The sequence below is a fragment of the Mustelus asterias genome, chromosome 1 (assembly GCF_964213995.1).
Source record: "Mustelus asterias chromosome 1, sMusAst1.hap1.1, whole genome shotgun sequence".
Lineage (NCBI taxonomy): Eukaryota > Metazoa > Chordata > Chondrichthyes > Carcharhiniformes > Triakidae > Mustelus > Mustelus asterias.
The window spans coordinates 8081645-8107018 of NC_135801.1; the positions used below are offsets into that span (position 1 = coordinate 8081645).

Genomic DNA, 25374 nt, shown 5'->3' on the forward strand with positions numbered 1-25374 from the left:
TTGGCTCAATTCTTAACTCCGTATAAAATTGATTACGGAGAAAAAAATTATGGCGAGAAAGGAAGATGAATTGTCTCTTCTGAACTGTGATAGTCAGCAAGAACCAAGTACTCTGACACAGAGATTCATTCTATCCTAGAGCAGGTATTTACTGATTGAATTCCGCTCATCCTGAAGGACAATTATCAAGTCTACTGCAGATGGATGCTGATGTATCAGCCTCTAACTCAGTACAAACACTGCAGTTTCTCACAAATACCCCCGCGGGTTTGTTTAAAGAAATCGCAGAGTCCGGGCATTATGTTAGTATAGGATTCTTTTTTGAGTAGGCACACAGTGGCTGCAATTTCCTTAAACCTTTGCCGCCATCTTGCAAAGGGCGGCAATAAAGTTGTTTTATTAGTAAAAAGTAAGGATTACAGTAACACTGCAATGAAGTTACTGTGAAATTCCCCTAGAAGCCACACTCCAGCACCTGTTCAGGTCAATGCACCCTAACCAGCACGTCTTTCAGACTGTGGGAGGAAACCGGGGCACCCGGAGGAAACCCACGCAGACACGGGGAGAACGTGCAAACTCCACACTGTGACCCACGCTGGGAATCGAACCCGGGTCCCTGGCACTATGAGGCAGCAGTGTTAACCACTGTGCCACCGTGCCTGTCACTGTTAGAGAAGTTGTGTGCGGGGAATTTTAGATACAAAATAGGAGCAGGAGTAGGCCATTCGGCCCCCTGAGCCTGCTCCACCATTCAATAAGATGATGGCGGATTTGTTTGTGTTGAGGAACACGTTTCCTTCTACCCCAATGAGCTTTGAGTCTCTCATCTAACAAGAATCTATCTACCTCTGCCTTAAAAATATTCAGTCACCCCGCTTCTACCGCCTTCTGAGGCAGAGTTCCAAAGTCGCACAACCCTCTGAGAGAAAAAAAATCACATCTGTCCTATATGGGTGACCCCTGTTTTTAAAACAGCGCCCCCTAGTTCTGGACTCACCCACAAGAGGAAACATCCTTTCCACGTCCACCTTGTCGAGACCGTTCAGGATCTTATATCCTACAATCAAGTTACCAATCACTCTTCTAAACTCCAGTGGAAATAAGCTGAGCTTTTCCAATCTATCCTCATAAGACAAGCTACCCATTCCAGGTATTGACCCAGTAAACCTCATCTGAACTGCCTCCAACGCATTTACATCCTTCCTTAAGTAAGGAGACCAAAACTGCACAATATTCGGGATGCAGTCACACCAATACCCTGTATAACTGAAGCATAACACCCTTACTTTTATATTCAATTCCTCCCATTATAATGGATAGCATTCCATTAGCTTTCTCGATTGCATACTGCACCTCCATACTAGAACAGTTAGGTCCCTCTGCACCTTGGCATTTTGCAGTCGTTCTCCATTTAAATAATACTCTGCTTTCTATTCTTCCTGCCAAAGTGAACAACTCCACATTTTCCCACATTATACTCCATTTGCCAGATTTCTGGCCACTCGCTCAACCTATCAATATCCGTCTGCAAACTCCATAGGTCTTCTTCTTTCCTACCTGTCATTGTGTCATTTGCCAAGCCAACCTCAGGTAGGATTCTTACATCAGAGAAAAGCTGGTTATCCTATCAGCTTGGCCTAACCTTGGTTCTGGATCCTCGAGGTGAGATTGTTGCAAGGTGAGCGAGGCTTCCGGACATGAGTGAAAGTTGCCAGCAATTCCAGTTTTAGAAGACAATATAAACCCTTCAACTCCAATGTCATTGGTCACAATGGTGGCGCAGTGGTTAGCACTGCAGCCTCACAGCACCAGGGTCCCAAGTTCAATTCCAGCCTCGGGTCACTGTCTGTGTGGAGTTTGCATGTTCTCCCCATGTCTCTGTGGGTTTCCTCCGGGTACTCCGGTTTCCTCCCACAGTCCAATGGTGCGTGGGTTAGGTTGATTGGCCATGCTAAATTGACCCTAGCGTCAGGGGGATTAGCCGGGTAAATGTGTGGGGTTGCGGGAATAGGGGTTGGGTGGGTTTGTGATCGGTACAGACTTGATGGGCCGAATGGCCTCCTTGTGCACTGTAACGATTCTATGATTCTACAATGCTGAACAGGAAGCTGATTGTTGAAATGAATAGACCTTTTTGACCATCATTTATTGGTGTTCATGAGCTAGGTTTTGTAGCATTCTAATGTCCAAAACTTTGGCTTCAGGAAGGTGTTTAATATAAATGCAGCAGGACGCTAAATGATAAACCATGATACCAGCCAAGTCATGTTTCTTAATCATCCAGATTTTGGATGAGATTCTAAAGGGTGCGGTCTGTTCGTTCAGGCAGATGTAATAACCCCCCGGCCCTATTCCAAAGCAGAGCAGGTTACCCCTGGTATCCTAGCCAACATTTATTCCTCAATCAACATCATTAAAACAAATCTGGTCATTATCACATTGCTGTTTGTGGGAGCTAGCTGTGTGCAAATGGATGTCACGCAGTCTGACATAATAATACTTCAAAATTACTTCATTGGTTGTAAAGCCCTTTGAGCTCCTGAGGCTGTGGAAGACACAATGGTACGGTGATTAGCACTGCTGCCTCACAGCGCCAGGGACCTGGGTTCGATTCCCAGCTTGGGTCACTGTCTGTGTGGAATCTGCACGTTCTCCCCATCTCTGCATGGGTTTCCTCCCGTTTCCTCTCTTAGTCCGAAAGACGAGCTGATTAGATGCATTGGCTGTGCTAAATTCTTCCTCAGTGTACCCGAGCAGGTGCCGGAGTATGGTGACTCGGGGATTTTCACAGTAACTTCATTGCAGTGTTAATGTAAGCCTACCTGTGACACTAACAAATAAACTTCAAAATATATGGACATCACAATGGTACAGTGGTTAGCGCCAGGGATCCCTCACAGCGCCAGGGATCCGGGTTCGATTCCCGGCTCGGGTCACTGTCTGTGTGGAGTCTGCACGTTCTCCCCGTCTCTGCATGGGTTTCCTCCCACAGCCTGAAAGACGTGCTGGTTAGGTGCATTGGCCGTGCTAAATTTTCCCTCAGTGTACCCAAACAGGCGCTGGAGTGTGGCGACTGAGGGATTTTCACAGTAACTTAATTCCAGTGTTAATGTAAGTGTACTTATGACGCTAAATAAATAAACTTAAAGGACAGAATTTTCCCATCCCGTCCACCACAGGAATCGTAGCAGGTGGGACACGGACCATGCAAAGGTCTGCTGACCTCGGAAGGGACTTTCCAACTTTGGGGTGAGCGTGGCCAGAAAATCCTCTGCAAACACGTTGAATAAATGCAAACCCTCTCTTTTATAGGAGAAATGGTTTATTACAAGCAACGCAATATATGTCAGAAGGAACACATTTCAGTAGATTTAATTTTCAGAAGGATGCATCAGTTCTCTGCAAATTCTGCTTCATAAAAAATAAGGGCATGTGCTGTGAATAAGTAATGTTTAAGTTCCTTCTATTCTAAAAAGGATTCCTGTTGATGGGAGTTATAATGGATACTCAATAATGTGATCTCTGTTTGAATCTCTCTATTCCGGCATCCGTTCCTGCGCCAGCATCAAAACTGTTCTATTCTTGTCTAATAAACAGTATTTGGAAAAAGATTGAGTGAAGATCAAATCATTCAAAACATATGGGAGAAATATACATTTAAAAAAAGGCAACAATAATGTTATTAAAAATATTCGTATCTGTGCATCCATCCTTTCTTAAACAATCCACAAACGTGCTCAGGCAAAATAGGCATTACAAAGTAGCACAATTGGGAGTAAGTGTATGTTTTGGGCTTAATACAAACATTACTTTTACTTTAATGGAATTCTCAGGAAAGGAAGGTCAGTTTTGTTTGCTTTGCTCTTGATCCAGTAGTTCCTAATGTTTACAGGGTGGCTGATTAAACACGCGGGATGAACCATGTTAAATCTGCGGGATCCTACCTTTGGGAAAAGATGTCTCTGTACGGGCTGCCGTGCTGGAGAGCAATGCCGTATCCTCGGTCTGCCAGGGTGTTGCCGACGGTGAATAAAGAGCAGTCGGGGCTGTTCAGGGCGATGTATTCCAATACTGCTACATCCCAAACAAAGGCATAATTCCCAACTTTAACCTGCAAGTGAGAGAATAGATTTCAGTCAAATCCAACGCAGCTTGATCTGGCCTTTTTTTCCCCCTACCCCTCGTTTGTAGGGAAAAGCAAAGGAAGCCAGGGTAAAGAAACAAAACTGGTGCCAATGGCACCGACTTGACCCTATTCCTGGTGTTGGCCATGGGGTAGAATCCTAGGGAGATGCCCTCTCGGTTACTTACCCTTTACAGCTGCCTTCTTCTCCTCTGAAGCTGGAAGGTTTCTATTTGACCTTCCAGCTTTGGGAGCCTGCCTTCACCCTTAAAGTTTGAAAGTTTATTTGTTAATGTCACAAGTAGGCTTACATTAACGTTGCAATGAAGTTACTGCGAAAATCCTCTAGTCACCACACTCTGGTGCCTGTCTGGTTACACTGAGGGAAAATTTACCATGGACAATGCACCTAACCAGCACATCTTTTGGACTGTGGGAAGAAACCAGAGCACCCGCAGGAAACCCATGCAGACACGGGGAGAACGTGCAGACTCCACACGGACAGTGACCCGAGGCCAGAATTGAACCCGGGTCCCTGGCTTTGTGAGGCAGCAGTGCTAACCACTTTGGTGAATTGCTGCAGTGCATCTTGTAGATAGTATACATTGCTGCTGCTGAGTGTCGGTGGTGGAGGGATTGAATGTTTGTGGATGTGGTGCCAATCAAGCGGACTGGCCAACCAGTGATGCTCATACCCCATGAATGAATAACTGGGAGGGCACCACGGTCAGCGTGAACCGGTCGGCCTGTTTCCGTGCTGTATTGCTCAATGACTTTATGATTCATTATGAGTTATTTTTTGCTCTCTCTTTCTTTTGGCCTCCATAGTTGCATGTAGCTACTAAGATAAAGTGGTGGTTAAGACTTCAGAAATTTAAAGGTAAATTCAGTGTGTTTGTTTTTCAAGCGGGGAACTACGATTAAAAGGAAGACAGCCAGAGAATTGGTGCTGCCGTTTTTATTCCATTTTTTCAGGGGCCACATTGCACAGGTCTATTGTTACGTTGTATTTAACTATCATCTACGATGAAGTGCAACGCCCCAGGGTTATTCATAGGATCATTCTCAATCAAAATATGACACCAAGTACCATAAGGAAATATAACAGCAGGTGACAAAAAGCCTAGTTAAAGATGTAAGTTTTAAAAAGTGTCTTCAAGGCAGTAAGCAAGAGAGGGAGGAAATAACAGAGTCTTAGAGACAGATAGTTGAAGGCATGGCCGCCAGTGGTGTACTTATTGGAGATGCGCAAGAGGCTAGAATTAATGGAGTGCAGGTGTTCTCGGACGGTTCTGGGACTAGAGCGGATTGCGAAGATAGTGAGGAGAGAGACTATTAAAGGATTTGGAAATAAGGATGGGAATTTGAAATCAAGGCATTGTTTAATTGGGAACCAATGTAAGTTAGTAGGCACAGGGGTTGAAGAGGTGAATGTGTCTTGGTGTGCGTTAGAGCAGCAACTGTCTGGATGACTTCAGGTTTATGGAATGTGGAAGGCCAGTCAGGAGTGAGTTGGGATAGTCAGATGTAGAGCTAACAAAGAGAAAGGCTTCAACAGCATTTGGGCTGAAGCAGGGTTGAATTCGGGGAGGCAGTGTCCACGTGGTATTGTCACTGGACTGCCGATCCAGAGACCCAGGCTAATGCTCCAGGGACCTGGCTTCGAATCCCACCACGGCAGATGGTGAAATTTGAAATCAATAAAAATCTGAAATTAGAAGTCTAATGATGACTGTTGATTGCTGTTTAAAAAAAACCATCTGGTTCACTAACCCATCTGGTTCACTGGGCGGCACGGTGGCCCAGTGGTTAGCACTGCTGGCTCACAGTGCCAGGGACCCGGTCCAATTCCAGCCTCGGGTGACTGTCTGTGTGGAGTTTGCACATTCTCCCCTTGTCTGCGCAGGTTTCCTCCAGGTGCTCCGGTTTCCTTCCACAGTCCAAAGATGCGCGGGTCATGCTAAATTAACCCTAGTGTCAGGGAGATTAGCAGGGTAAATATGAGGGGTTATGGGAATAGGGCCTGGGTGGGATTGTGGTCAGTGCAGACTCGATGGGCCAAATGGCCTCCTCCTGCACTGTAGGGATTCTATGATTCTAATGTTCTTTAGGGAAGAAAATCTGCTGTCCTTACCTGGTCTGGCCTACATGTGACTCCAGACCTACACCAATGTGGATCTTAAATACCCTCAGGGATGGACAATAAATGCTGGCCAAACCAGCGACACCCACATCCCATGAATTCATAAGAAAAATATTACTGAGATGGAAATGGGTGGTCTAATTGATGGCACAGGTATGTGATCAGAAGTATGTGGATGATATTGGAATGTAACTGGGCTAATTGTCAGAAGTTTAGAGGAATGCAATAGAAATTCCTCTGGACCCATTGCTAGGAGGTGCTGCCTTGGCACTCCCATTTTACCTGATGCTGGGGGCCTGAAGCCCGTGGTAAAATCTTAGCTGTTGTCTTTGCTCCTCTCTCCAAAAGTCTTGCCAGACCTGCATTTTCTGGTTTTATTGCAGTCAGTAAGTTGGCATTGCATTATAACTTGATGTACATTTAGCTGTTCAGCTCTTAGTCAGCTTAGTCAGCTCCTGCCTCTGAATCAGAGGCTGTGTGGTCAAGACCACTTCAGCACACAAACAATAATTTCTCCCTCAATGTCAACATCGACTTCAGGAAGTGTAAAGGAGAACATGCCCCTTTCTACATCAATGGGGACGAAGTAGAAATGGTCGGAAGCTTCAAGTTTTTAGGTGTCCAGATCACCAACAACCTGTCCCGGTCCCCCCATGCCAATGCTATAGTTAGGAAAGCCCACCAGCGCCTCTACTTTCTCAGAAGACTAAGAAATTTGGCATGTCTGCTACGACTCTCACCAACTTTTACAGATGCACCATAGAAAGCATCCTTTCTGGTTGTATCACAGCTTGGTATGGGCTCCTGCTCTGCCCAAGACCACAAGAAACTACAAAAAGTCGTGAATGTAGCCCAATCCATCACGCAAACCAGCCTCCCATCCATTGACTCTGTCTACACTTCCCGCTGTCTCGGCAAAGCAGCCAGCACAATTAAGGACCCCATGCACCCTGGATATAGGCTCTTCCACCTTCTTCTATCGGGAAAAAGATACAAAAATCTGAGGTCACATAGCGACCGACTCAGGAATAGCTTCTTCCCTGCTGCTGTCAGACTTTTGAATGGACCTACCTTGCATTAAGTTGATCTTTCTCTACACCTTAGCTATGACTGTAAACATTATAATCTGCACTCTCGCGTTTCCTTCTCTATGAACAGTATGCTTTGTCTGTTTAGCGCGCAAGAAACAATACTTTTCACTATGTTAATACATGTGACAATAATAAATCAAATTAAATCAAATCAATCCCAATGTAATACTGAAGGAGTGCTGCACTGTCGGGGGTGCTGTCTTGAGGATGAGATGTTAAACTGAGGCCCTCTTTACTCTCTCAGGTGGGCACTAAAGATCCCATGATGCTATTTTGAAGAGAAGCAGGAGAGTTATCCCTGGTGTCCAGGCCATTTTTATCCCCCAATCCCAACTTCACCAAATCAAATTATCTGCGCATGATCTCATTGCTGATTGTGGAAGCTTGCTGTGTGTGAAATGGATTCCTACATTACCGCTGTGACTACACTTTTAGAAGTATTTCATCTGCTGCATGGTGCTTTGGAACATCCTATGATCAAAAAAAGTAGCATATAGTCTTTCATGTGGTTTTTTTGTATTCTTTCATGGGATGTGGGCGTTGTGGGCTAAGCCAGTATTTGTTGCCCTTGAACCGAATGGCTTGCTAGGCCATTTCAGAGTCATCCACATTGCTGTATGTCTGGAGTCACATGTAGGCCAGATTGGGTAAGGACGACAGATTTCCTTCCCTAAAGGACATTAGGGAAGCAAATGGGTATTTATGACAATTGACAATGGTTTCATGGTCATCATAGAATCATAGAATCCTTACAGTGCAGGAGGCCATTCAGCCCATTGAGTCTGCACTGACCACAATCCCACCCAGCCCCTATTCCTGCAACCCCATATATTTACTCTGCTAGTCTCCCTGACTCTAGGGGCAATTTTCCATGGTCAATCAACCTAACCTGCACATCTTTGGACTGTGGGGGGAAGCTGGAGCATCCGGAGGAAACCTACGCAGACACGGGGACAATGTGCAAACTCCACACAGACAGTGACCCAAAGCCAGTATTGAACCCAGGTCCCTGGCGTTGTGAGGCAGCAGTGCTAACTACTGTACCACTGTGCTGCCCAGTAGATTCTTAATTCCAGATATTTTTATTGAATTCAAATTTTACCATCTACCACGGTGGGATTCAACCCTGGGTTCCCAGAGCATTACCCTGGGTCTCTGGATTACTAGTCCGGTGACAATACCACTGCATCACAGCCTACCCTTGTCTGTGGTATTGTTGTTGCATTAATAACAACCAGTTGAATTGTTAGAGAAGATCAGTGACCATAATGCAACGTTCCTTGTCGGAAGCTGATGGGGGTGACTTTATGCTCCTTACTTGGCGCGTTGAAAAAAGTTCTGAGCCATCTATGAAGTTTAAGTAATGCAGCATATTTGGGAGTTGGGGGGGAGGGTGGGTGGTGGCGGGGGGGGGGGGGGGGGGGGGGGGGGGGGGTGGCGGCAACAGCACCGAATTATACAGGGCATGGGACAAATGATGGATGAAAGGCAACATAATGTGTGCACTCTTGAGACATAGCTATCACTGAGTCAACTCCACTTTGCATGTCTAACATTCCCCTGCTTTCATCTATTCACCAAGATGAGCAGGACGATTCAGCAATCTAGTTGCCACATTAGCTTGGTCATTGTTGTTTGGACTGATGCTGCTTCATGGTATCAATATAAAAACTGTGTGTGCCAAGGGTTGATTCTTTGGAAAGGTGATGCCATTCTTGCCGCAAGACACCGAAAATGCTTTCCTGCTCACCAGATTCCCAATTCACCTCGTTGTATCACATTTAGAGTAATACTTAGATGCAAAGAGGGAAAACCCAACCATCAGCACTCCCTGACTAAGCAGACTCAACAACATCTAAAGCCATGAAGTGCTACATTATACCCTGTTAGGTCTTCATGCTTCAGTAGTTAACACACCTAAAATCACAACAGTAGTAGTTAAGGAAAAGTCCCCATCACAGCAGTTGATTGAGACTCATTTGGCTAATCTTCCAAAAGACTTAGAGCAATTTGTGTGTTGACAATAAAATGAATTCCTCATGCTACAAAAACATTTTCTTAACTTCCAACTTTTTAGTATAGTAAGAGTGATACTGGAATAGTGTTGATACATTCTTAAAGTGGCATCGCAGAATAGTGTGTTTATTAAAATGTATTTATTAGTGTCACAAGTAGGCTTACATTAACACTGCAATGAAGTTACTGTGAAAATCCCCTAGTCGCCACACTTCGGCACCTGTTCGGGTACACCGAGGGAGAATTTAGCATGGTTGATACACCTAACCAGCACTTCTTTCTGACTGTGGGAGGAAACCGGAGCACTCGGAGAAAACCCATGCAGACTTGGGGGGAAGGTATAGTTGCCGCACAGACAGTGACCGAAGCCAGAAATCGAACCTGGGTCTCTGGTGCTGTGAGGCAGCAGCACTAACCACTGTGTCGCAGTGCTGCCCTGTGCTGCAAGATACTTTGGGATGGGCAATAAATTAGGGATTGTCAATAAATGCTGGCCCAGCCAGTGACACCCACACCTCATGAATGAATAAAAATAACTCTGCCTTTCCTTCATAGAACGATTGAATTGCTTTTTTAATTCATACTTGGGATTTGAGCATACCAACATATAAATTAGGAACAGGAGTCGGCCATTCAGTGGCAAGGCCACCATTTTTCCCATTGAAACGGAGTAGAGGCAACTCGATGGGAGGTGATGGCCTAGTGGTATTATCGCTAGACAATTAATCCAGAAATTCAGCTAACGTTCTTGGCATTTGGGTTCGAATCTGAATTTGAATTCAATAAAAAAAATCTGGAATTAAGAACGTACTGATGACCATTGTTGATTTTCAGAAAAACCCACCTGGTTCACTGATGTATTTTAGGGAGGGAAATATGCTGTTCTTACCTGGTCTGACCTACATGTGACTCCAGAGCCCAGCAATGTGGTTGACTCTCAACTACCCTTGTGCAATTAGGGATGGGCAATAAATGCTGGCCAGCCAGCGATGCCCCATGTCCCATGAATCTCCTGTGGGTCAGAGTGGTTAATGTTGGCAGATTTCCTTCCCTGAAAGGCATTAGTGAACTAAATGACTTCTGAAGACAAACTACCAGTTTCATGATCATTATTAATGAGGCTCACATTTCATTCCAGATTTACTGACCAATTGGATTTAATTTAAATATTCCCAACTGCATGCTGGGATTTGAACTCACCTCTCAAGAGCATTAGTCCAGACCTCTGGATTGCTAGTCCAGTAACATTATGACTGGGCTACTGACCTCTGATTAGTCATATTAAACTGAGGGAATAGAGCCATATTTTTAGGATGTGTGTGTCACAATCTCAGAGTTATTGTATTTCTTACTAAGTACCATTCTGTGAAGAACTTTTCATTTCATATATGAGCTGGAAACTGGAAGTGCTCATTGAAGCACCTCCTACCTGTTTGGATGTGATAAGGAAAGATGCAAATGAAAGTAAAACTGGTTATTTTATCACTTTTCTGCAGGTGAACTTGCCTCAGGAATATTTGGGCTCCCGCTACATTTAAACTCAAGGTATTTTTCAGCATAGGGTCATTCACCCATCCAGACTGTGCAGGGTGTGTGACAGAAATGTCCACAGTTCAATTCCGCGTAACCGCGACAATAATTTTCTCTGAAATATTTATCCCATTTCCTTTCTCATAGCTGTTCAGCTTTCTATTTCCAAACGAGTCTTCATTAGGCTGAGTGGTGACATCTTAAATTGCGCAGTGACATCCTCTGTGGAATGTTCACATTAAAATTAACCAAAGTCTCCCTTTTTAAATTCATACAAACTAATTAGTGATGGGTTATTTCAGGCTCAGATTTGCAAATGGAAAAGACAAACATTGTAAAAAAGAAAGGAATGATCTGCCCCAGCAAGTAAATCTGGAGGGTGGGATTTTCCGGCCACATTCGCCCCAAGACCGGAAAATCCTGCCCAAGGTCAACGGATGGTCCGTGTCCCGCCGGCTACAATTCCCATGGTGGGCGGGACAGGAAAATTCCGCCACGAATGTCTTCAATTGATACAACAATAACTTCCATTTATCTAATGCCACCAACATTGTAAAACATTCCAAACTGCTTCCTAGTAACATTATCAAATTAACATAGGCACCAAGTCACAGAAGGAGAGCTCAAGTCAGTTGGCCAAAAGCTTTGTCAAGGAAGTCGTTTTTAAGGGGCATCTGAAAGGAGGGATTAAAGGTAACAGGGCTGGGAATTTCGGGAGGGATTTCTAGGGCTTAAAGCCCAGGCAGCTGGGAACATGACTGCCACTGGTGAAGTGATGGAAATTGGAATGAGCTTAAAGCTAGAATTGGAGGAGCGTTGATCTCTTGGAGAGTTGCCAAGCTGGAGGAAGAAAGAAAGGGGCGAGGCTATGGAGGGATTTAGAAATAAGGCCGAGAATTTTGAAACTGAGCTGTTGCTTAACTGGGAGCCGAAGCAGGTCAGCAAGCTCAGGGATGATGGGTGAATGAGACGAGGATATGGGTAATAGAGGTTTGGATGTCCTTAGGATTATGGAGGATGGAAGATGAGGGCCTGGCCAGGATTGCATTAGTGGAGCTTCATTGTAGGCAAATTGACTGTTGCGCTTTCCTACATTAGAATCATAGAATCCCTAGAGTGCAGAAGAAGCCATTTGGCCCATCGAGTCTGTACCAACTCTCTGACAGAGTATCTTACCCATGGTCTGTGCCCTTCCCTATCCCCGTAACCCCATACATTTACCATGGCTAATCCCATCTAACCGACACATCTCGGGACACCAAGGGGCAATTTAGCATGGCCAATCCATCCTAACCTGCACACCTTTGGACTGTGGGAGGAAACTGAAGCACACAGAGGAAACCCATGCAGAGAATGTGTAAACTCCACACAGACAGTGACCCAAGGCCGGAATTGAACCCGGGTCCCTGGCGTTGTGAGGCAGCAGTGCTAACCACTGTGCCAGTGTTTGAACAGTGATTACACTTCAGCAAGTTTGCCAGGTTCTGAAGTAAATTGAGATGTCCTGAGGACTTTGATTTGATTTGATTTATTATTGTCACATGTATTAGTATACAGTGACAAGTATTGTTTCTTGCGCGCTACACAAAGCATACCGTACACAGGGAAGAAAAGGAGAGCGTGCAGAATGTAATGTTACGGTCATATCTAGGGTGTCGAGAAAGATCAACTTAACACGAGGTAGGTCCATTCAAAAGTCTGAAGGCAGCGTTGAACAAGCAGGGAAGACATGATAATAATTGCAAGTTATTTTTTGCCGATGCATCCACAGGGTTAACTTAGCTCGTGAAATCAGACAGAAGGACTCCATGGCAATAAGTGAATCTTATAGTGTCATGAAAAGGAACACTGCTCAGACCTATTAATAATGTGAAGCCTGGCTGAATCCAGATTGCTGGTTCAATCGACGTGACAAAGTTTGTAAAGTCACTGCACCCACCTTCTGTGGGTAATCAGTCAACGGTGGCTGTGGAGCAGTGAATGGAAAAGTGTTTCTCAGAGAAGTGAAAGACTTCTTCATGTGAGTAGCTTATCTGTTCTCAAGCTGTATTTCGATGCATATCTGCCTCGCTCTGTCCTTTACCACAATATTTTAAACTCTCCCCTTTTACTGCTATCTTTTACTAGAGTTCCGCTTTGAAAACAAAACCCATGTTTATCCCTGGACTTTCTTAATGATACGACTGGGGCTTAGAAACTTAATTTACGTTTGTTTGATGGGGGGAGGTTAGCTAAAGCATTTTCCCCGGCAGCTATTTTGGCTTTGGATTTGGAAATCCATTTATCTAATCCCCCGGAACCTTATAATACGGAACTTTGAAGTTTGAATGTTTACTGGTTCTCCAGATAACACTGAACCGATGCGGATGTTCTGCTGATTTAGATGGAGGTTATCGCGCACCAGATGATGCTCTGAATCTCAAACCTGGGTTTAAGCTGGTCTGCTGAGGAACAGACAGACTAGTTACTCAGTGGACAGGTTAGTTAATCCATGGAACAACTGGTTACTCAGTGGAACGACTGGTTAATCAGTGGAACAACTGATTAATCAGTGGAATGACTGGTTAATCAGTGAACATTTTGAGCCCAATATGATTCCTCTTGATAAAAACTCTGTTTCTTTCTCCACAGACTCTGCCAGATCTGCTGAGTATTTCCAACCCTTTCTGTTTTTATTTCAGATTTACCGCATCTGCAGTATTTTGCTTTTATCTCAAAGTTCCAGCCTGCTTCTCCTCTTTCCTACAACTGTTGCGTGTGCAGTGAAAACTTAAGCACCAAAGTTTAGTTTCCTGAATAACAGCATAAACTGTACAGCAGCTTTGCGATGTTTGGGGCAGGATTATTGTAGCGAGGTGAGATTTTGGTTGTTGCTTCGTGTATCTTGTACCTAAATGAAGTTAGCCCCATCATTTGCTTGGTGCTGCCTAAGTTATCAAATAAACGAGCAGGTGATCTGTTTTAAACTGGTGAGAGAAACTTTAGATAGAACACCACCCAGCTTAAAATCATAGATTCATAGAATCATAAAATCACTACAGTGCAGAAGGAGGCCATTCGGTCCATTGAGCCTGCACTAGCAACAATCCTACCCAGGTCCTATTCCCGTAACGCCACACATTTACCACGGAGTTACTTAGCATGGCCAATCAATCTAACCCGCACATCTTTGGACTGTGGGAGGAAACCGGAGCACCCGGAGGAAACCCACGCAGACACGGGGAGAACGTGCAGACTCCACACAGTCAGTGACCTAAGGCTGGAATTGAACCCGGGTTCCTGGCGCTGTGAGGCAGTAGTGCAAAGCGAGCCAGTGCATGTCTTCAAATGGTCCAAAGGTTCTTCTGCCAATGTCTTATTAATTACATTGTTAAAGTTTAATGGAGATGACATTGTTAAATGAGTGATAGGTATTTGTACACTCATAAATGGGAATAGCTGGGACACTGGGCATAGGAGTAATGTTAGAGCAAAGAACAAAGAACAGTACAGCACAAGAACAGACCCTTCGGCCTCCAAGCCTGTGCTGATCATGATGCCTGCCTAAACTAAAACCGCATGCACTTACGGAGTCCGTATCCTTCCATTCTGTCCTATTCATGTATTCGTCTAGATGCTGCTATCATACCTGCTCCCACCACCTCCCCGGGCAGCGCATTCCAGACATTCACCACCCTCTGTGTAAAAAACTTGCCTCGCACATCTCCTCTAAACTTTTCCCCATGCACCTTAAACCTATTTCCCCTAGTACTTGACTTTTGTACCCTAGGAAAGAGCCTCTGATGATCTACTCTGTCCATGCCACTCATAATCTTGTAGACTTCTATCAGGTCATCCCTCGACCTCTGTCATTCCAGTGAGAACAAAGCAAGTTTATCCAACCTCTTCTCATAGCTGATACCCTCTAGACCTGGTAACCCTCTTCTGCCCCCTCTCCAAAATATCTACATCCTACTGACCGTATAGCAACCAAAATTGTACACAATATTCCAAATGAGGCCTAACTATGGTTCTGTACAGCTGCAGCACGACCTGCCAACTGTGAACGGAGTCAATAAACTCTCTCCGGCAAATAAAGCAACTGTGTGTCTTTGTTTTAATTTCATCAACTAAAGTGGATATCTAAAGACCGACTTTCATTCTGATCTAAGCAAGGCACCATTTACACAATTGTTTAAATAGGGGCTGTATCTGACAGTGCAGCACTGTCTCCATGGAATGTGAACCCAGAATCTTCAGCCTTATCAGTAAGCGTGCTACCAACTATTCCAATATTGTTCCTTCACCATTAGCCTGAATAGCGAAATGTAACACATTAAATACCAACCCCTTTGTGCAGCAACTTTTGATGCAAGAATAGACGATAATAATGTAGTCAGTTAAGCTTTTGAAGAGATAAATCCTTTGAGTATTTGAATTGTGAACTGGGATCTGGCTTAGTGAAATCTTTACAATGTCTGCACGTGACTGGAAGTGATCTGAGGTGAATAATGCATGAAAATAAAAAGCACTGGAAAGCTTTGTTTCAATTTCACTCTCTGAACATCCGTCACTGGGAAAGTTCATAATGTTTTGAAAGTTCTTACTCTGCAAAGTGCTCTTCTGTGACTTTGTGACCAAGGTCGCCTTTTCTGCTCACCTACGCAAAAAGCTTTGGGCGAAACTCAAAGTGTAGAAATGACCATTGGATTAGCAGAAGAAGCAGAAGCTGGGGTTGGAGGAGGGTGCAGGCACAAGGTAAGTTTTTTTTTATTCATGCGTGGGACATGGATATCGCTGGCTGGCCAGCGTTTATTGCTCATCCCTAGTTGCCCCTGAGAAGGTGGTGGTGAGCTGCCTTCTTGAATCACTGCAGTCCACGTACTGTGGGTTGACCCACAATGCCGTTAGGGAGCGAATTCCAGGATTTTGACCCAGCGACTGTGAAGCAATGGTGATATATTTCCAAGTCAGGATGGTGAATGGAAGGATCGTGATTCCAGAGAGCTCTGCACAGATAGACACGTCTGATTTTCAGCCATGATTCAGTGGTAAGCAACTTAATTTCTGCGCTGCATTTTACATGGATTTGTTTTCAGTGAGGGTGCGGGGGGTGGGGGGGGCGAAAGAGGGCACGTAAAGTAGGGCAGGTGTCCACCCCATCACCTTCCCGCTTTACCTAGGAGCTCACCCCTGAGGTGGACAGGTGCTGAGATTGGCAGCCCGCCCTACTTAAATCGATAATCAAGGGTCAATCAGGCTGGTTCCCAAGCCAATTGACACTGATAACACACTGCTGATACCAGCAAACATTTATCAGTCGAGTGTGGACAGCCCAATTTTAAAATAATCTCTTTAAAGGACAGGAAGGAAAGGGGAAGGTTCTACCTTCTGAGGGATAAAGATTGGCCCTGGGACAGAGGGGGCTCTCCCTCTTCGAAATAGTGCCAGGGGATCTTTTGCATCCACCCAAGCACGTGGGACTCAATTAACATCTCATCTGAAAGAGAGCAGCTCAGGCAATGCAGCATTGGAATACTGTGTACAGTCCTGGTCACCCTATTGTAGAAAGGATATTAATAAACTAGAAAGAGTGCAGAAGAGATTTACTAGGATGCTACCGGGACTTGATGGTTTAGGTTATAAGGAGAGGCTGGATAGACTGGGACTTTTTTCTCTGGAGCGTAGAAGGCTAAGGGGTGATCTTATAGACATCTATAAGATAATGAGGGGCATAGATCAGCTAGATAGTCAATATCTTTTCCCAAAGGTAGGGGAGTCTAAAACTAGAGAGCATAGGTTTAAGGTGAGAGGGGAGAGATACAAAAAGGTCCAGAGGGGCAATTTTTTCACACAGAGGGTGGTGGGTATCTGGAACGAGCTGCCAGAGGTAGTGATAGAGGTAGGTACAATTTTGTATTTTAAAAAGTGGTTAGATAGTTACATGGGTAAGATGGATATCGAGGGATATGGGCCAAACGCGGGCAATTGGGGTTTAAAAAAAAGGGCCGAAGGGCCTGTTTCCATGCTGTAAACTTCTATTAAAAAAAAAATCCATTCCCTCAAACTGAAGTGGGGATGTTCACTGATGATTGCACAATGTTCAGCATCATTCATGACTCCTCAGATACTGAAAGAGTCCATGTTCTTATGCAGCAAGACCTGGCCACCGTACCAGCTTGAAATTCACAATTGTGAAATTCTGCTGAGTAACTCACCTCCTGACTCCCCAGGGCCTGCCCCCACTCTCTACAAGGCACAAGTCAGAAATAGGATTGGACACTCGCCACTTGCCTGGGTGAGTGCAGCTCCAACAGCACTCAAGGGGGTGGCACAGTGGCACAGCGGTTAGCACTGCTGCCTCACAGCGCCAGGGTCCCCGGTTCGATTCCTGGATTGGGTCACTGTCTGTGCGGAGTTTGCACATTCTCCCCCTGTCTGCATGGAGTTCAAAGATATGCGGGTTAGGTTGATTGGCCATGCTAAATTGCCCCTTAGTGTCAGAGTGTGGTGAACCATCGTTGGTTCCCACTAGGTAGTACTGAGCCAGGGTCTGGCCAGTACTATGTGTCTGTATATATGGTGCTGTTGGGGTTAGGGTTGGGTTGTTCTACTTGTTACTGTTGGGGTTAGGGTTGGGCTGTTCTACCTGTATTATAGTTATTATGGTACATCCCAGTCGGGCTCCGCCTCCTGGGAGAGGTATAAAGGTCACTGCTCTGTCTGGGACCCCTCAGTCTGGGATCGTGTACTATATATGGTAGCTCTATTGTAATAGTTAATAAAAGCCTTTATTTCCTCGAGCATCTCTAGCCTCGTGAGTTATATCGCGCATCACAGAGGGACTCGCTAGAGTAAATGCATGGGGCTGTGGGGATGGGGCCTGCGTGGGATTGTGGTCGGTGCAGACTCGATGGGCCAAATGGCCTCCTTCTGCACTGTAGGATTCTATGATTCTGTGAAGAGGCTTGACACCATCCAGGACAAAGCAGCCTGCTTGATTGGCATCCCGTCCACCATCTTAAACATTCGCTCCCTCCACCACCATGGCAGCAGTATGTACAATCTTTAAGATGCACAGTAGCAACTCACAAAAGGTTCCTTGGGCAGCACCTTCCAAACCCACAACCTCTACCACCTAGAATGACAAGGGCAGCAAATGCATGGAAACAGTGACCCTTACAAGTTCCTCTCCAAACCATCCTGCCCTGATACTGTATTCCAGTCTGATGAAGGGTCATCCAGACGCGAAACGTTGGCTCTGTTCTCTCTTCACAGATGCTGTCAAACCCGCTGAGATTTTCCATGATTTTCTGTTTCTGTTTCAGATTCCAGCAACCGCAGTATTTTGCGTTTATTATACTGCATTCCAGTTCCTTTGCTGTCTCTGCGTTGAAATCCTTCCTTCCTAACAGCACTGTGGGTGTTCCTGCGCCAATTGGACTGTAGCAATTCAAGAAGGTGGCTCACCACCACCTTCTCAAGGGCAATTAGGAATGGGCAATAAATGCTGGCCTAGTCGGTGATGTCTACATCCTGTAAAGGATGAAATTGACTAAAATATATGCTGCCCTGGAGAGTCAACGTTAGTTTTTGTGCACAAGGAGTGGGACCAGGTAAGATTCAGATCTTACAGCTGACAGTCCATACTGGGAAAGGCCTGGACAGACAGATGTCTTTCAATTGGTTTTTGAAAAGCAAAAATGCTTCCAGAATTTAATGGAATGTTACTGAATCACTGTCAAAGCATTTACTGTGAAATGGGAACGGTAATGGCTGACATTATGTCCTATGCGGTAAAATTTTACTGATCATATTTGACACAATTATGCATGCATGAAAATGCATCGTTCTGAATTATTTTAGGAAATTCAATGTTTATCAGTGTTTATCTGACAAACAAGGAATTTTATCAGCTGTGAAATGTTTTAATGTTTTATCTCATACAAGGGCATATAAAATCTTGAGGTAACCAGTATCGCTTTCATATCCGTTGCAAATTACACACTATTTTTAAAAAAATTATTTGTAGAACACGGACGTCACTGGCTGGGTCAGCATTTATTGCCCATCACTAGTTGCCCTTGAAGTTCAATTGAGAGTCAACCACATTGCTGTGGCTCTGGAGTCACATGTTGGCCAGACCGGATAAGGGCAGCACATTTCTTCCCTGAAGGACATTAGTGAACCAAATGGGTTTTTCCAACAATTGATAATGGTTTGATGGTCATCAGTAGATTCTTAATTCCAGATCTTTTTAAAAAAAATTGAATTCAAATTCCACCATCTGCTGTGGCAGGATTCGAACCCTGGTCCCCAGAACATTAGCTGAGTTTCTGGATTAATTGCCCAGCAATAATACCACGAGAATCATAAAATCCCTACAGTATAGAAGGAGGCCATTTGACCTATTGAGTCTATACCAACCACAATGCCACCCAGGCCCTATTGCCGCAACCCCACACATTTACCCTGCTAATCCCCCTGACACTGGGGTCAATTTAACATGGCCAATCAACCTAACCTGCACATCTTTGGACTGTGGGAGGAAACTGGAGCACCCAGAGGAAACCCACGCAGACACGGGGAGAATGTGCAAACTCCACACACACAGTGATCTGAGGGCGGAATTGAACCTGGGACCCTGGTGTTGTGAGGCTGCAGTGCTAACCACTGTGCCAACATGCCACCCATTGCCTCCCCCATATAGCTACTCACAGTTATCAAGTAGTGGAAAATCTCAACAGCCCTTCTTCATTTAGTGGGTCAGAACACTTCTTATAGGAATGAGTGCTGGAGAATTCCACAATTATTATTTTTTCTTGCTGCTTGTTTGGGTTAACATCAATTCTTCATAAAGGCTTGTCACAAGCAGACTGGAGCCAACTTAGATAAAGAAGTTAGTTTCCACTTGTCTATGCATCAGCTTCGTAAGTCCTAACAATCTGTACTGACGGGCTTGGACGAGCAGGCCATGTATACACCCAGATAGAAGTCTCACAACACCAGGTTAAAGTCCAACAGGTTTATTTGGTAGCAAATACCATAAGCTTTCAGAGCGCTGCTCCTTCGTCAGATGGAGTGAAAATGTGCTCTCAAACAGGGCACAGAGACACAAAATCAAGTTACAGAATACTGATTAGAATGCGAATCCCTACAGCCAGCCAGGTCTTAAAGGTCTACACCCAGATACCCATGGGCTATATGTTCCTCTCTTTAACTGTGGTTACACAGAGCGGAAAGCCCTTAATTCATGTCTCAGCTATGGCACAGTCCATTTGGAAATTAACAGGTTGTGGTTCATTAATATTTGTTCTGGCTGGCCTCCCCTCTTCCTCCCGACATAATACTCTCCTGCTTGTATCTCAACTACAACCAAATCTTGCTCACTCATCATCCCGAATGCTTGCTGACTTATATTGGCTCTAGGTCCAGCAGCACGGTGCTGTCCATCAAGACCAGCTCGGCATGGAGATTGTAGTAACTTCATCAGCGACTCATTGTGGCTTCAAGTTATGAAAGGTTTATTAAGAACACTATTTATATATGAACAAGCGATGGTCTACAGAACTGAAATACACATCCAGTCTCTTCTGTCCCCGGCTTCAATTGAAGTTCCTCCCTGACCCGGGACGCGCACCCTTGCACCCGATTGGCTTCCCGCACTGCCATCTCATAGGGTCTGGCCCGATCACGTGGCCCTCAGGGATCAGCCCCACAAAGAGACGCAGAGATGGAGGGAGGAACTGGTCTGCCCTGGCTAGGCCAGTGTTCTTTGCCCATCTCTAATTACCCTCGAGAAAGCTTTCTTCAACCAGGGCAGTCCATGTGGTGTAGGAGCTCCAGGATTTTGATCCAGTGACGGTGAAGGAACAGCCTTGTATTTCCAAGTTAGGATGGTGGATGATTTGGCAGGAAACTTGCAGATGGTGGTATTCCTGTGCCATCTGCTGTCTTTCTCTTTCCAGGTGGTAGAGGCCGTGGGTTTGAAAGGCGCCGGCGAAGGAGCTTTGGTATTTTGCTGCAGTGCATCTTGTAAGCTATATACACTGCTGTCACTGTGCGTCAGTGCTGGAGTGAATATTTAAGATGGTGGATGGGGTGCCAAACAAGTGAATTACTTGGTCTTGGTTGGTGTTGTGCTTCTTGAGTATTCAGAGTCATACAGTACAGAAACAGGCCCTTTGGTCAACCACGTCTATGCCAGCCATCAAATACCAATCTGTACTAATCTCATTTACCAGCACTTGATCCCTAGCCTACTCTGCTTTGGTGATTTAAGTGCTCATCCAGATGCTTCTTAACTGTAGCGAGAGTACCTGCCTCCACCACCCTCTCAGGTGGCACGTTCCATATTTTCACCACCTTCTGGGTGAAAATATCTCCTCCACCACTTCCTCACTTTAAAACTATGCCCTCTGGTCTTAGATGCCTCTGTCATTGGGGAAAAGATTCTTTTGACCTACCTTATCTATACCTCACCTAATTTTGTACACCTCTATCAGAGGTGTTGGAGCTGCACTCATCCAGGGAAGTGCAGAATATTCCATCACACTCCTGACTTCTGCCTTGTAGATCGCCATTCAGACTTTGGTGAAGATCAAGTGTTGAATCAAGCCCAAGATACAGTGCAATGCCTCATCTTGTCATCTTGGAACTTGTTTGTCTCTCTTGTGGGGACCATGAATTGGATTCAATTGGATTTTGAATTTGGTTTGTGAAGCCAGCGAGGAATGGATTTGGGTTTGCCTGGTCCACTCTGAGCATTGGCTTTGTAACTTTACGAATGGAGTCAGGAAGTGAATTATTTTCTGCAGAACTCCCAGCCTCTGACCTGCTCTTAAAACCCCAGTACTTTTATGGCCCGTCCACTTCAGTTTCTGGTCAATGGCAACCCCTAGGATGTGGGGGTAGGGCCTGGGTGGGATTGTGGTCGGTGCAGACTCGATGGGCCGAATGGCCTCCTTCTGCACTGTAGGGATTCTATGATGTGTGGCACAGCATTGCTACACTGAGGGGCATATCTTCCTGCAAGCTGTTAAAGACACCAATTATTAAGAATGATGGTTCCAAACAAATATGGGAAAAGAGAAGAACATAAATAGTAAACTAATAATGTGAAAATAGGACTTTGTGTTTGGCTTTGAACCATCCATTGCATCACCCAGAACTGTACTTACTGTGTGAAGAGAATGTTGCAGCTATAAAATTGTTTGAAGCAAAAATCACAGAGATAAAATCAATTTTACACGGCTTCATTTCTGTAATCTGCCCAATCCTGCAGGCTAAGTACACTCTGCCCTGTATCTACCGTTAATAACTTTGAATTAACTATTAACATGCCCGTTCGACATCCCAAGGCTATGTTGGCATAAAAAGGTCATGTACAAGGCTACTGCTTAGAATTCTTCAGCTCACCAGAGGTAAGATGCTTTAATGCAGTGCTTTGTTGATCTGGAACACACTGTCTGAATGATAATGTCTGATGGAAGTAGATTCCATACTAACTTTCAAAAGGAGAATGGGTAAATACTTGAAGTAAAGGTTCGCAGGCTTAAAACTCATAGAATTCCTACAGTGCAGAAGGAGGCCTTTTAACCCATCAAGCCGACACTGACAACAATCCCACCCAGGCCCCATCCCCATAACCCCTACCAGTCCCCCTGACACTAAAGGGCAATTTAGCATGGCCAATCCACCTAACCTGCATATCTTTGGACTGTGGGAGGAAACCGGAGCACCCGAAGGAAACCCACGCTGACACAGGGAGAACATACAAATTCCACACAGGCAGTCACCCAAGGCTGGAATTGAACCTGTGTTCCTTTGGCGCTGTGAGGCAGCAGTGCTAACCACTGTGCCACGGTGCTGCCTTAAGGGGGAGGGCTGTGGGTGTAATCAGTTAGCTCTTTCAGAGAGCTACCATTGACGTGATAGGCTGAATGGGTTCCTCCTGCATTGTGTCATCCTATGAAATCACATAAAATTCAAAATGAATATCGAATGCTTTCAGAGCAGCCAGAGTTTCAGTCGAATCTAAATAATATTAACTTCAATTTTTCAAAGTTAAAAAAAAGCACAACTTCAGAGAATAGTCAATTTAGCAGGGGTGAGATCAAATAGGATGTGACATTATATCCCCAGATACAGGTATGTTGGAATACAGACAAACCCTTTTCTTTCCACTATCTGGCAGTCCTCTCAATGGAATCTACAAATACACTTAACTTGCTCAGTAATTCATTCTTAACTCTGTTTCAGACCTCTATTGTGGCCGAGGAAAATACCATTGGGACTTCTCTCACAATAGGAAGAGATTGAAATGACACAAGTATTTTGTACAAAACACTGCATTTATAAACTTTCGCAGATGTTGAGCAGAACGTGTGGAGAAAGTCACGCGGATGTCGATGTTTTTACGAGGTGTCCCCCTTTGCTCATTTTAATTGAAGTGGTTGAGAGAATTTGGACTCACCACCTGTTTCACGTGATGAGAATGTAATTATCACTCGGTGAAGTTCCACATCATGAATTTCACACCAGCACAAAAGAATGAACTTCCATGAGGCTGGGCTAGCTCTGTTGCCTATTGACTGGTCAATAGTTGGCATTCTTCCCTGGGGAGGGTATGGAGATTGGAGTTTAAACATGCCAACAGTTCTGGTTGCCCAGGGAACAACCACATAGGAAGGTAGCAGTGCTCGGCGCCCTCACCTGCCTCTCAGCTCGCATTACTTCCCATCACATTGATCTGATACCTTTCTAGATTGCCCACCGCAGGACCAATTGGGACACACAATCAGACGTGGCAGTGCCCAGAACTGGAAGAGGTGCTTTGGTTTTCCAGACATTTACCTACATGTCCTCCTTGAGGAAAGGGATATCAGCAAACACTTAACCGCCAATCTTTATTTAAGCATGGCCCAGTGGTTAGCACTGCTGTCTTATGGCGCCAGGGACCTGGGTTCGATTCCCGGCTTGGGTCCCTGTCTGTGCGGACTCTGCACATGCTCCCTGTGTCTGTGTGGGTTTCCTCTGGGTGCTCCGATTTCCTCCCACAGTTTAAAGACATACAGGTTAGGTGCATTGACCATGCTAAATTGGGCGGCATGGTGGCACAGTGGTTAGCACTGCTGCCTCACAACGCCAGGGACCCGGGTTCAAATCAAGCCTCAGGTTACTGTCGTGTGGAGTTTGCATGTTCTCCCCGTGTCTGTGTGGGTTTCCTCCGGGTGCTCCGGTTTCCTCCCACAGTCTGAAAGATGTGTGGGTTAGGCTGATTGGCCATCCTAAAATGACCTCAGTGTCAGGGGATTAGCAGGGTAAATATATGGGGTTATGGGGATAGGGCCTGGCTGGGATTGTGGTTAGTGCAGACTCAATGCTTCTGCACTGTAGGTATTCTATGATTCTATGATTAAATTCTCCCTCAGTGTACCCGAACAGGCGCCAGGGTGTAGCAACTAGGCGATTTTCACAGCAACTTCATTGCAGTGTTAATGTAAGCCTACTTGTGACACTAATAAATAAAATAAAGTATTTAGAGCATCTATAAAGAGAGACTGCTGTGACAGTGAGTTGAGTCTGTGTCAGGAAGAAATGTGTAATGCTGTACCCTGTACATGAAGGAACTATTAAAAAAGCAATCTGTGTCATGATTTATAATTCACCATCTGGTTTGGGATCCATTTATTACTTTGATAATTTCAGCAAAATTCTTGTGACACTTTCTTCCTGTACACAAGTGCGGATACTTTCACATCATAGGTTCCTGATTTACATACTCAAAGAGGCCTATTCGCTGAAACAGGCAAGCTCTTTGAACATCCTTGGAGCTGGCCCAGCTGCCGCTGTGAACAGAGTGGTGAGGACACCACTCCATTTTCAGCCTATCACTGCATGCTGTAGACCAGGCAGAAGCAGCCAAGATCGCAACACCCAATCGTCACCCCCCTCCCCAATGAATCTAGCAAAGACTCAGCCATGATGGAGCTTCATGAAGGAACTTCTTCTGCAGCAGTTAACAGGATTTACAGACTCCTCTTCCAGTGCAGAAACAGGCCATTCGGCCCATCTGGTCCATATGCTCTACACCAAGCCTCAGCTCAACCCTCTTCACCTCACCCTTTGAATAAATTGTAGAATCATAGGATCCCTTCAGTGCAGAAGGAGGCCATTTGGCCCATCAAGCTTACACCAACAACAATCCCACCCAGGTCCTATCCCCGTAACTCCACATATTTACCCTGCAAATCCGCCTGGCACTCAGGGGCAATTTAGCGTGACCAATCCACCTAACCCGCACATCTTTGATGTGTGCGAGTAAACTGGAGCATCCGGAGGAAACCCACGCAGACATGGGGAGAATGTGCAAACTCCACACAGACAGTCACCCGAGGTCGGAATTGAACCCGGGTCCCTAGTGCTGTGAGGCAGCAGTGCTAACCACTGTGCCACCGTGCCGCCCTTTCATTGCATGGAAAGCTTCTTAT

At 45.2% G+C, this 25374-nt stretch overlaps 1 protein-coding gene across 1 annotated transcript in view; it reads right to left on the minus strand.

Moving 5' to 3' along the window:
- grid2 (glutamate receptor, ionotropic, delta 2) overlaps positions 1-25374 on the minus strand; it is an 858176-nt gene that overhangs the window by 87709 nt on the left and 745093 nt on the right. The window contains exon 14 of the mRNA XM_078225205.1: positions 3945-4111. Within this exon, the coding sequence (XP_078081331.1) occupies positions 3945-4111 (167 nt within the window). The remainder of the gene's footprint in view (positions 1-3944; positions 4112-25374) is intronic.